The 13,916-nt window shown below is 39.3% G+C and overlaps 1 protein-coding gene and 1 pseudogene across 1 annotated transcript; both read right to left on the bottom strand.

Annotated features, from left to right (window-relative positions):
* Positions 1-1,507: 1,507 nt before the first annotated feature.
* On the bottom strand, positions 1,508-2,452 carry LOC110288288 (annotated as a pseudogene).
* Positions 2,453-10,787: 8,335 nt separating this feature from the next.
* LOC110288285 (olfactory receptor 1468-like) lies at positions 10,788-11,726 on the bottom strand. The gene has a single exon (XM_021154673.1). The coding sequence runs from the start codon at positions 11,724-11,726 to the stop codon at positions 10,788-10,790; it is 939 nt and encodes a 312-aa protein (XP_021010332.1).
* Between the last annotated feature and the right edge of the window lie 2,190 nt (positions 11,727-13,916).

Genomic DNA, 13,916 nt, shown 5'->3' on the forward strand with positions numbered 1-13,916 from the left:
ATTTCCCGCCAAGTAACTTGGGGTCCAGTAGCAGGACGAACACATGTGTGCCTCCAAGCAGCAAAGCGACAGGGTCCAGCAGTGGGCATGGCAGAACGAATGAGCAGGAAATTCCACCCTTGAGCAAGCAGGTTCCAGGGTGGGAGAAGGTAGACCACATCTCTCTACCTATCAAAACTATGTAAGCACAACCTGCTGAGCTCATGTTTGTTGCTAGGGTAGATATGGTTTCAAGGCTAACAGTTTTGTATTGGACAGTCAATCAGGGACTCATCTCTGGGAGAACCTAATTTTCTCTTTCTTATTAGTCATTAGCTGTCTGTAGCTTTTTATCTGGAGTGGGACCTTGTAAAACTTTTGCTATCTCTTGTATTAGTGTGTCTACTGATATTGTCATGGTTCAGGCCTTGTTAAACAGACATTTCTAAGAAAGGCAGTCACCCTGAAATTCTCATTCTTGTAATCTCTCCAATTCCTTTTCTGTGTTGTTACCTGGACATAGAATGCAGTATCGGCACTGCTGCTGTAGACATTGAGGCAGGGCTCCCCACAATACAGTGATCTTTGTATGTGAGTAGTTGTGGCTTTCTTTAAGGGTCACTATAATTTATATTTTAGACAATTTTCTGATAATCTCACACATCTACACAATAACTCTCATCTCTTACTTTCCTACCATTTCTGTCATACCTCTCCTCTCCAGAAATTGTTGTTCACATTCATAACTATTCATTTTGTTTTGTGACTTATTGAGATTAACTAGTACATTTCATGTAAATATAGGTTTAAATCTATCGGTTGGAAGCTGGTGAGATCAGCTATAAATACACTACTAATGAGAGACGGTAGCTAGCCACTCCCATAGTCTATGAACAGTTAATAGTTATTAAAAACATGGAGGGCTTGATGAATACTCTCTCCCTATCTTTTTCATCCTCTTAAAGATATTTACTTTTGAGAATTTTATAAACATCTAGACATTAGTGGGAACAGTCAACAAACATCTCTGCTAGAAAAATACTTGAGACAACACAATAAACATACAGTCTAGGGATTAAGTGATGCAATTATTTAATGACAAATTGTAGAAATAACATGTATAAGATGGAAAAAGGTCTAAAGTTGAGATACTTGGATATTATTAAGTATTGATCTGAGCTTATAGAGTACAGATCTGAGATTATAGAGTACAGTCAAAGCTGGCATCTGTACAAAATGATAAAATGGAGTAAATTAAGATATAGAACCATGGTGATTAGAGATATGACTTTAATTCTACCCTACTGTTTCCAGGATCACCTGGACAAGACAAAGTGTACATATTCAGGTCCTCCAAATTCAGGTCCTTCCAGAATTCAACTCCTCACATAAACTTCTAACTACTGTTGTAAAATGTTATATTGTGGGACCTTTAAACAGAGGCATCCATGGTGAGGAAAATTTTGTAGCAACATCACAATATTAATATTTTCTAGAAGAAATTATATGAAAATCTGAAGTATTACCCTCATAGGAAGGAGGGAATTTGTCTTTTGCACATTATCTTTTCTAGTGCATCTTTTATGTCTCTATTCCTCAGGCTTTAGATGAAGGGGTTCAGCATGGGAGTCACCATTGTGTACATTAAAGACATGATGGTCTCCTTCACATAAGTGTTATTAGCTGAAGGACATAAGTAGAGACCAATGACTGTCCCATAGAACAGTGACACCACAGACAGGTGAGACCCACAGGTAGAAAAGGCTTTACAGATGTCTTGAAAAGAAGGGACCTTGAAGATGGAGGAAACAATTCTTGCATAAGATACAATGATGAGAAGGAAAGGGAGTACAAGTATAGGACCCCCTAATATAAATATTGCTAGTTCATTATCATGGGTGTCAGTACAATCCACTTTCAGCAGAGTAGACATATCACAAAAGTAGTGGGGGATCACATTGTCTTCACAGAATGACAATCTGGCCATGAGCAGGGTGTGTAGCATGGCATGGAAGGTGGTCAGCACCCAGGACAGCAGCACCAGACTCACACAGAGCCTGGGGCTTATGATGCTCATGTAATGATGGGGGAAGCAGATGGCCACATAGCGGTCATAGGCCATGGCAACAAGGAGGAAATTTCCAAAGTGTCCAAAATATAGAAAGAAGTATATTTGTGCCAGGCAACCTGCCTAAGGAATAGATGGAACTTTGCTTTGCATGTTCTGCAACAACTTGGGCATTGTGACAGAGGAAAAGCAGAGGTCAGCAAAAGATAAATTACTGAGAAACAAGTACATGGGTGTGTGGAGATGGGAGTCCAGAAGAACGAGGATGATGATGATGAGGTTCCCCAGGACAGTGGTGAGATACATGGACAGGAGCAGGGCATAGTATAGTTGCTGGTGCTCTGGGGGAATAGGCAGACCCAGGAGAAGGAACTGGGAGATGACAGTTTGGTTTCTTCTTGTCATTTGTTTACACAAATGCCTTTTCAGAAAAAAATATTAGCAGTTAACATTCCCAATGAAGGTTAATGCATTTCAAATTCATCAAACATTGAGAAGATGTAACAAATTTACATGCTTTACAAAAATATCATCACAATTAGTTTGTTGTTCAGATCAACATGTCTTTATCAATAACCATTAAGAACTTATTAAATTCTCTTTAGCATAGTTCACTAGACAGTTATTTTTTAAGCATTTCTTCTATTTAGTCTTGGCATGTAACTGATTTGTTTTTCTTGGATTTACCTGTTACTCATCCTATATGAATTGAATTGCCTTCTACCTATCCATCTATCTAATATGTATTTTTATATATTAGAATATACATACTTATTTGAAGAATTCAAACTTACTCTACTTGACCACTCTAAAACTTGACACTATGTGATCAAGTTTAGAGAGGTAATTTTGTATTTATTAAACACTGAAGGTTTAAGTATATGGTTGTTTTTAGTAATTATTATAACTAAAAGCACATAAAAAGAATATCATTGATATTAATATAGAAAAATCAATGTGGTAATAATTTTATATATTATTGAAACTATAAGAACAGCACAAGTTATGTGCATAAACGCAAAATTTATCTTGAGTTCTCCCTCATCCACTAAGGGAAGGATATTTTTTAAGACCCTGATAAGGAGTTTTGACAATTGCCAGTCAAGTCTTCATGATGTAGGAAGGTTATTTTCTATGTTTTAAATGTTGAAGTCAATATACCTAGAAAATCACTCTTTATAACTTGACAATTCCTATGAAACAAGTTAAAGGATATATAAGAAAATGTGGAGTCTTCCAAAGAAAATTTCTGTGTCTAGACTCAATACTTTAGCCTCTACTCTTCCTAGAGACTCTTGAGGCTTACTCTGCAGGTATTAGACACTCTGCTGCTAACATTGTGTAGGCTGTGTCCTTTAAATAAGTTGCCCTTTCTGTTCTGTTTTTATGTTTTCTTCTAGACAGTCTTGACTAATGAATCCTTGCATGTTTTAAGATGACAAAGAAATCAGAAAAGGGGCATTTAGAATCATATGAGGCTAGTATGTAGTCCAATTGTATAGTGTTTGGTCAGCATGCCCAATGTTCAATGAAACCACCCAACTACCTCAGGATGAAGAGATCTTCACTCTGTTGATGAATATTTAGTGCAACTTCATTCAGTGATGCATACTTCAGAATCATGTTTCAATATCATGGAGGGATGAGACAATGTATGGAGAACCATAATCCAGTTTCCTAAATTCTGCTTCCCCTGTGAGTGATAAGATGGGTGTGGTATATTTCTAGCCTCTTGACACACAGTTTTTTTCTCCCCAACCTTCTATTTTTGTCCCAGCTCTAGAGAATAAGCATTTTCCTGAGGTCTCTATTTCTGTCTTGATTTCTTGATTTTAAATTATTTTTTTTTAACAAGGATGGATTCATGGCTTAACATTACGATCAATTGTTAATCTGGAGGACTTGATTAGGTTCCCAGCATCTATGTCATGTGGCTCACAATCTCCCTTCCCTATCTTATTTGGGAATCTGATGTCTTCTTCTGTTGTCTTGGGCATCTTTGTGCACACTTGCACATATCTACACACAGACACATGCACATCAATAAGAATGAATCTTTAGACTTGATTGGGTTCCCAGCATCTATGTCATGTGGCTCACAATCTCCCTTCCCTATCTTATTTGGGAATCTGATGTCTTCTTCTGTTGTCTATGGGCTTCTTTGTGCACACTTGCACATATCTACACACAGACACATGCACATCAATAAAAATGAATCTTTAGACATTAAAAAAAGATGGGTGTGGTAGCATGCATCTGTAATCCCAGTGCTCCCATGAAAGATGAAAGGTGAAGATAAGAGAATCCTTGGAAGACTGGAGGCCAGGTAGAAAACAATGAGACCTTATGTATTGTGAAAAATACATGAGTTTTGATATCCTCTGATATCTCTACACAGAGAGATACAGAGGCAGAGACATAGAGAGATACAGATAGAGACAGAAGGACAGAGAGACAGAGAAACAAAGAGTGAGAGACAGATGGAGACAGAAAGGACTTAAAAGCAGAAGACTACATAGCTCATTCTTGTGTAGCAGTGCAGACCTATGTCCCAGAACTTGGAAGGCTCAGGCTGGAGATCCCTATGAGTTTGAGACCAACCTGGGACACAGTGAATCTCTCCCCACAGAAATCCAAATTAAATTACATATTTCAACTCAATTTCTTAGACCTGTTATTAGCTTGAAATGATATGGCTTAGGAGAATAATTGAAGAAAGAGTAATTGTACGGAACCATAAAGATACTACAATGTTTATTAATATTTATCCCAAAACAAATACTTCAATTATATGACAATAATACAATTCAGAGATATGACAAAGATATATATTATCATACCCAAAAGATTTTCCTGTGAATATGCAACTGGAAAGAAAAAGAAAATAGCTTGTCCTTCTCAAGCTCGAAGGACAGCAAAGGAATAGCGACTATCCAGATAATTTACCTTGGATGGCCAAGGGTGATTCCTAAATCCTGATAAAAGATTGTGTTCTTTTTATTCAGTGTGGGCACAGAAAGTTCCCAGGTCTGTGGTCCACTGCAGTGTCTATACCACATTTCACACCTCCCCTGCAATGCATCTCTATAATAAGAGGCTGTGAGTCCCAGAGGAGTCCAGGTGATGAAGTAACTCATTAAAGACAGTAATTATCCAGGACCTCTACAGGGTAATTTCTCTCAGTGACCTATAGAAATGACTAATAATAGTCACTGATCACAGATGAATACACTGAGAGGGTAGTGAAGTGGGAGAGAAACACATGGGTGGATGTTATCTTGTTTGTTTGGTGTAGCTTATTCTTTGTGGGGCTAAGAGGAGTGTTTGAGCAGTTACTAAAGCAAACCGAGACTACATCCTGAAAGAAAAAAGATTCCTTAGAAGATTGTTTTAGTGTTTTATTTCATATATATATATATATATATATATATATATATATATATATGAAATTTAAAGTTGCTTTTAATAAAATTAAAATGCAAATATAATCTACCTTAATCTTTGAAATACAGGATGGCATTTTTAAATAACTTTTTTTTTGATTTTTCGAGACAGGGTTTGTCTGTGTAGCCCTGACTGTCCTGGAATTCACTCTGTACACCAGGCTGGCCTCAATCTCAGAATTCCACCTGCCTCTGCATCCCAGTTGCCAGGATGGCATTTTCTTTCTTTCTTTTTTTATTTATTTTTTAATTAGGTATTTTCTTCATTTACATTTCCAGTGCTATCCCAAAAGTCCCCCATAGCCTCCCCCCACACTCCCTTACCCACCCACTCCCACTTCTTGACCCTGGCGTTCCTCTGTACCGAGGCATATAAAGTTTGCACTACCAATGGGCCTCTCTTTCCACTGATGGCCGACTAGGCCATCTTCTGATACATATGCAGCTAGAGACACGAGCTCTAGGGGTACTGGTTAGTTCATATTGTTGTTCCACCTATAGGGTTGCAGATCCCTTTAGCTCCTTGGGTAATTTCTCTAGCTCCTCCATTGGGGGCTCTGTGATCCATCCAATAACTGACTGTGAGCATCCACCTCTGTGTCTGCTTGGCCCTGGCTCAAGAGACAGCTATATCAGGGTCCTTTCAGCAAAATCTTGCTAGTGTATGCAATGGTGTCAGTGTTTGGATGCTGATTATGGGATGGATCCCCAGGCACAGCAGTCTCTAGATGGTCCATCCTTTCATCTCAGCTTCAAACTTTGTCTCTGTAACTCCTTCCATGGGTGTTTTGTTCCCAATTCTAAGAAGAGGCAAAGTGGACACTTTGGTCTTCGTTCTTCTTGAGTTTTACGTGTTTCGCAAATTATATCTTATATCTTGTGTATTCTAAGTTTCTGGGCTAATATCCACTTATCAGTGAGTACATATAATGTGAGTTCTTTTTTGATTGGGTTACTATTCAGGATGATATCCACCAGATCTATCCATTTCACTAAGAATTTCATAAATTTATTGTTTTTCTTTACAGTTTTAAAAATTTAATTAGGTATTTTCTTCATTTACATTTCAAATGCTATCCCAAAAGTCCCCCTTACCCTCCCCCCCAACTCTCCTAATCACCCACTCCCACTTCTTGGCCCTGGAATTCCCCTGTACTGAGGCATATAGAGTTTGCAAGACCAAGGGGCCTCTCTTCCCAATGATGGCCCACTAGGCCATCTTCTGATATATATGTAGCTAGAGACACGAACTCTGGGGGTACTGCTTAGCTCATATTGTTGTTCCACCTATAGGGTTGCAGACCCCTTTAGCTCCTTGGATACTTTCTCTAGCTCCTCTATTGGGGGCCCTGTGTTCCATCCAATAGCTGACTGTGAGCATCCACTTCTATGTTTGCTAGGCCCCGGCATAGCCTCACAAGAGACAGCCATATCGGTCCTTTTAGCAAAATCTTGCTGGCGTATGCAATGGTGTCCGCGTTTGGAGGCTGATTATGGGATGGATCCCCGGGTGCAGCAGTCTCTAACTGATCCATCCTTTCGTCTAAGCTCCAAACTTTGTCTCTGTAACTCCTTCCATGGGTGTTTTGTTCCCAATTCTAAGAAGGGGCAAAGTGTCCACACTTTTGTCTTCGTTCTTCTTGAGTTTCATGTGTTTTGCAAATTGTATCTTATATCTTGGGTATTCTAAGTTTCTGGGCTAATATCCACTTATCAGTGAGTACATATCATATCATGTGAGTTCTTTTGTGATTGGGTTACCTCACTCAGGATGATATCCACCAGATCTATCCATTTGACTAAGAATTTCATAAATTTTTTGTTTTTAATAGCTGAGTAGTACTCCATTTGTAAATGTACCACATTTTCTGTATCCATTCCTCTGTTGAGGGACATCTCTTTTCTTTCCAGCTTCTGGCTATTATAAGTAAGGCTGTTATGAACATAGTGGAGCATGTGTCCTTATTACATGTTGGAGCATCTTCTGGGTATATGCCCAGTAGTGGTATAGCTAGATCCTCAGGTAGTACTGTGTCCAGTTTTCTGAAAACCACCAAACCGATTTCCAGAGTGGTTGTACCAGCTTGCACTCCTACCAGCAATGTAGGAGTGTTACTCTTTCTCCACATCCTTGCCAGCCTCTGCTGTCACCTGTGTTTTTGGTCTTAGCCATTCTGACTGGTGTGAGGTGAAATCTCAGGTTTTTTTTTTTTTTTTTTGATTTGCATTTCCCTGATGATTAAGGATGTTGAACATATTTTCAGGTGCTTTTCAGACATTCAGTATTCCTCAGTTGAGAATTCTTTCTTTAGCTCTGTACCCCATATTTTAGTAAGGTCATTTGGTTTTCTGGAGTCCAGCTTCTTGAGTTCTTTGTATATATTGGATATTAGTCTGCTATTGGATTTAGGATTGGTAAATATCTTTTCCCAATATGTTGGTGGCCTTTTTGTCTTTTTGATGGTGTCTTTTGCCTTATAGAAACTTTGCAATTTTATGAGGTTAAGGGTGTTTTTTTTTTTTTCTGTCAGAGTTCCCAGGTAGAGTTTTAACTATCACTTATTTATACTATCATACCATCTGTAAAAACTCATACTTTGACTTCACGTTTACCAAATTTATACCACTGAGTTTTTCATTTGTCTTACTCCTCTTGCTAGAACTTCAAGCACTGTTTTGAATAGATATGGAGAAAGTGGAAACCCTTGTCTTTGTCCTGATTTTAGTGTAATTGCTTTGGGTTTCTCTCCATTTAATTTGATGTTGGGTATAGGCTCACTGTAAATTTACCTTATTATATTTAGATATGTCCCAGTGTCACTAATCTATCCAGGACATATAAAAGACTCTTTGGCATCTGATGAGATTATTCTGTGTTTTTTCTTTAGTTTTATTTCTGGTGGATTATATTGATTTTTGTATGCTGAACCATGGATGTCTCAGGAATGAGGTCTACTTGATCATGATGGGTAATGTTTTGATGTGTTTTTAGATTCAGTTTGTGTCTTTTGAGTATTTCTGCATTATTGTTCGTAAGGGAAATGGTCTTTAATTCTCTTTGTTTGTTGAATCTTTATGTGGTTTGGACAAAATAGAAGCCTAAAGAATGGGAAAAGATTTTCATGAACTCTACATCTAATAGAGGGAAAATATCCAAAATATAGAAATAATTCAAGAAATGAATCATAAACAAATAAAATAATCTACTTAAAAATGTGGTACAGATCTGAACAGAGAATTCCCAACAGAGGAATCTCAAATGGCCAAGAAGCACTTCAAGAAATGTTCAACTCCTTAACCATCAGGGAAATGCAAATCAAAACTTTTTTGAGATTCCATATTATACCTGTCAGAATGGCTAAGATCTATAATGTCAGTGGCAGTTCTGACAAGGATGTGGTGTAAGAGGAGCATTGTTCCATTGCTGGTGGGGCTGCAAAGTTAAATAGCAATCATGGAAATCAGAATAGTGGTTCCTCAGAAAATTTGGAACTGATTTACTTCACGACCCAGTTTTAAGACTCCTGGGCATATATCCAAAAGACTCTACATTGTCCCAAAAGGACACTTAATAACTATATTCACAGCAGCTTTATTCATAATGTCCAGAAACTGGAAACAATCTAGTTGTGCCTCAACCAAAGAACAGATAAAGAGAATGTGATATATTTATCCAATGGAGCATTTCTCATCTGTTAAAATATGACATCATGAAATTTGTAGGTAAATGGCTGTATTTAGAAAAAAATAATCACACAGACCCAGAAAGACAAGCATGGTATGTACCCCCATATAAGTGGATATTAGTTATGAGGTAAAGGATAACAATACTACAATACACAGGCTAAGTAAGGAGGAGGGCTTTAAGGGGAACACCTGTAAAGGGAAAATAGAACAGATTTTGCAGATGGATTGTGGGTGGGTGGAGAGGAAAACATGAGGGGTCAGGTGGGTGAGGGAGGGATGTTGGAAGAGAGTAAATGGGAAGACAACTAGAATACTGGGCCATTTAGGGAATGATGTTGAAACCTACTGCAAAGGAAAATTCCTGGAACCTACGAGGTGACCCTAGTGAGGAGTCCTAGTAATAGAGGCTACTAACTTAAACTGGCCATCTTCTGTAACCAGACAAGCCTTCTAGTGGTGGGATTGAGACACCAACCAAGTCACAAAATCCACACAAGTCCTGCCTACAAGATATGCTGAGGCAATGGTGATTCAGAGTTTGTGGGTGTGGCAAACCAATGGCTGATTTAGCATTAGCCCTAGCAACTGAGAGGAAACCTATGCTGGACACTGGATACTCCTGGACACTCCCTGCATGGCCAGGAGCCAGAAGCTGGATAACTCAGAGGCCTATGTTAGAAGCAAATACAACGGCCAGAAAAAAAAAAAAACTCAATGAAATTATTCCTAATGGTAGTCTGCTATACTGATAGATCAGTGCCTAGCCCAATCACCATCAGAAAGGCTTTCCCTGGCAGCTGATGGGAGCAGATGTAGATATGGTGGAGCTCAAAACACACTTTGGAACAGGGGGAGGAAAGATTGTAGGAGCCCGAAGGATAGAAGATATGAGAAGGACACAGCACCCAGAAACAACAAGGCAAGTCTACAGGGGTTCCTAGAGACTGAAGCAGCAATCACAGAGCCTGCATGGGCCTGCACTAGGCCCCCTGCACCCATGTGGTGCTTGTTTAGCTTGGGAATTCTACGGGACTTATAACAGTGGAAATGGGGGTATCTTTGACTCATGTGCCTTCCCTTGGGACCCGTTTCTTCCTCCTGAGTTGCCTCATCCAGCCTGGTTATGTGGGATTGTGTCTAGTTTTATTGCATCTTGTTATGATGTGTTTGGTTTGTTTCCATGAAGGGAAACAGAGGATCAGTGGATCTGTGAGAGAGGGGAGGTTGGGAGGAGGTTGGAAGAATGCATTTGGGATATCTTATATGAGAGAAGAATAAATAAAAAGATAAGAGAAAGTAAAGAAAAATTTACTGACCATCAGCATAGTATTATGCTATATCATTTATTCATATTTAAAAAGTATACTGCAGTCAACACAAAAATTTGTCTAACATCACAAACTATTGCTATAAGAATGTAAGGAATGAAGATCTGATAAAACAGTGGCTGTTACCTAATGGTTTTCTAGAATCACATGTGCAAAACTCCTATTTGCAAATAGCAGTATTATGTAGTAAGTTCTTAAGTTTGGGTCTTATTGCAGAGGTAAATTTTATAATAATAGTATTAATATATTTACTGGTTATATTTAAAAATCCCAGGTGAATTATTACAAAGAGATTTTCTTCTTGAAAAGGACTCTTATCAGGGCCTCTTTCATGTCTTTGTTCCTCAGACTGTAGATGAAGGGGTTCAACATAGGAGTTACCACTGTGCACATCATGGCCATGACAGTCTCTTTCACAGTAGAGTTATTAGCTGATGGACATAAGTAGAGACCAAAAATTGTTCCATAGAACAGTGAGACCACAGATAGGTGGGATCCACAGGTGGAGAAAATCTTTTGGATAACCCTAGCAGAAGAAATCTTTAGAATGGAGGAGACAATTTGTACATAAGACACAACAATAAGTAAGAATGGGATGACCATAATGAGTCCTCCTAAGACTAATATCATTAATTCATTAATATGAATGTCAGAACAGGACAACTTGAGTAGGGCAGATATGTCACAGAAAAAGTGGCGGATCACATTGTCTTCACAGAATGACAATCTAGCTAAGAGTAGAGTGTGCAACATGGAATACAGGAAGTTAAATACCCAGGACATCAGCACCAGATACACACAGAGCTTGAGACTCATGATGCTGGTGTAATGCAGAGGGAAGCAGATGGCTACATAGCGATCATAGGCCATGACCAAAAGAAGAAAGCTCTCCAGGTCTCCAAAAACTAATAAAAAGTACATTTGTGTTAGACAACTGGAATAGGAGATGGATGTATCCTGGGTCTGCATGTTCTGAAGCAATTTGGGCATTGTGACAGAGGAAAAGCAGAGATCAGAGAAAGACAAGTTGCTGAGAAACAAGTACATGGGTGTGTGGAGATGGGAGTCCAGTATTATGAGGATGATGATGATGAGGTTCCCCAGGACGGTGGTGAGGTACATGGCCAGGAACAGGGCATAGAACAGGTGCTGGTGCTCTCGGGGGATGGGCAGTCCCAGGAGAAGGAACTGGGAGATGGCAGTTTTATTGTTCATTAGCATTCTTCGTCTCCAGTATTCTAATGAGTGAATATCATTGTCCTTTAACGCTCAAAATAAAAACGAACATTTATCTATGACATATGTTCTACAACAATGGATCTTCCAGTCATCATAGCAATTATATTTTCCTCCATTAATTAATTTATTCATTCATTTTAGTTCCAGATCGCTGCCCCCCTCTGGATACACACCTTTCACAGTCCCTTCTACACTCCCCCATTTCCCCTCCCCATCTCATCTGAGAGGGTGGAGCCCCTCCTCCCCTCCTAGGTATTGCCCAACCTGGCACTTGAAATCTCTGCAGAACTGTCCACATCCTTTTCCATGGAGGCTAGACAATGCAGCTCAGTTAGGGAAATTTGATCCACAGACAGCCAACAGCTTTAGGAAGAACCCCTCCTCCATTTGTTGGTGGAGCCACATAAAGACTAAGCTGCACATCTGCTATCTATGTGCAGTGCAGTGGGGGGCTAGGTTCAGTCAGGGTATGGTTTTTGGTTCATGGTTCAGCCTCTGAGAGTCCCTAAGGGTCCAGGTTAGTTGACTGTTGGTCTTTTGTGGAGCTTCTGTACCCTCCAGTGCCCTGAGTCCTTCACCCAACTCTTTCATAAGAAAGTTGTTTGGCTGTGGGTCTCTGCATCTGTTTCAGTCAGCTTCTGGGTGGAACCTTTCTGAGGACAGTTATGTTAGGCTCCTGTCTGAAAGCATAACAGAGTATTATTAACAGTGTCAGGGATTGGTGCTTACCCTTGGGATGGGTTTTACGTTGGGCCAGTCACTAGTTGGTCATTTCCGCAGTCTCTGTTCCATCTTTGTCCTTGCATTTCTTGTAGAAAGGGCAGATTTTGAGTCAAAAGCTTTGTGGGTGGGTTGTTCTCTTCCCTCCATTAGGGGTTTGACCTGGATATAGGAGGTGGCCACTTCAGGTTTCATATGCCCACTCTAGGAGTATAACCTAAAATTACCTCTATAGACTCCTGGAAGCCATTCTCATCCCAGTTCTCTTGGATGTCATAGAGATGGCCCCTATCCTCCACCCCCATCAGCTGCTGATTTCCATTTATTCTTTTGGCCCTCTTTCCTGTCTCTCTCCACGCTTGATCACACCCCCCCCCCCAATTTCCCTCCCCATACTCTCTCCCATCCAGTTTCCTCCCTCCATTTGTCTCCTATGACTATTTTATTCTGCTTCCAACTGACAGTAATTATAGTCTCATAACTCCTAATGCTTGTACTCATTATACTTGTTAATAATTTTTCAACTTTTAATAGTTTCCAATATCCCATCCCTTTCTAGACAGTTTTATGCCATTTCTACTGAGATACAAAATGAACTAATGCCTTTCTCTCCTGCTACCTGCTCATTCTGGGGAACTGTTGTTTGTTCATGTGTAATTTGCTCTGTTATTTTATATATTGGTATTCTTGAAGAATTTGCTTAAACTCTACCATCATAGTTACATAAAAATTCCAGGAAAATATCATATATCCCAGTGCCTAGGTTTCCACTTCAAACTCAGATGTGCATGTCATGTAACATACAGATTTCTGTTCCTCTGTTAACTAGCCATCTTACTTCCATTGCATGTATTACAGGCATCAGAGCTTCAAAAGGCCCAAGGGAAAATCGTATCTCCATTTTACCATTTGCAATGCATTCCTCATTCTCTTACCTCTTTAGTCTGCCATAGCCTAGTTTAAAAAAATCAGTTTTTTTTTTGTCAGAAATCTGTGAACCTCAAAAAACTGTCCTGATAACTCTGGAAATTCATGTGGATTAACAGCAAGACACTTGCCTATTTTCTTCAGTGTCCCCGGCTCTGCTGAAGATGAGTCATAGCTTCTGCTTCATGATCCTGCTCACCTTAATTTTATTTGCAGACACAGGAACTAGCTTACTCTGTTCTCATTACCTGTCTCCACCATCCCTACTCAGACACCCCTCTGCTGTTATCCCTGGGCCTTAGGAGTCCTGCATTTGAGTGGAGTCTAGATCCTGAATAACTCATGAAAGATAATAATTACCCATGACCTTACTAGAAACAATTTACCTTAGGGATCTCTAATGAAAACAAACTATAGTCACCAATCTCTCCTTTTTACACTTATGTGAACAACAACAACAAACAAAGCAAGGAAATCGCAAAAATAGAGTAAAAAAAAATAGCATGGAAGGATGTACACTCATTC

Source organism: Mus caroli, unplaced genomic scaffold (assembly GCF_900094665.2).
Source record: "Mus caroli unplaced genomic scaffold, CAROLI_EIJ_v1.1 scaffold_10055_1, whole genome shotgun sequence".
NCBI lineage: Eukaryota > Metazoa > Chordata > Mammalia > Rodentia > Muridae > Mus > Mus caroli.

Excerpts from the sequence above, each read along its gene's own strand:
- LOC110288285 (XM_021154673.1), bottom strand. The coding sequence starts at position 11,726 with ATGCTAATGAACAATAAAACTGCCATCTCCCAGTTCCTTCTCCTGGGA.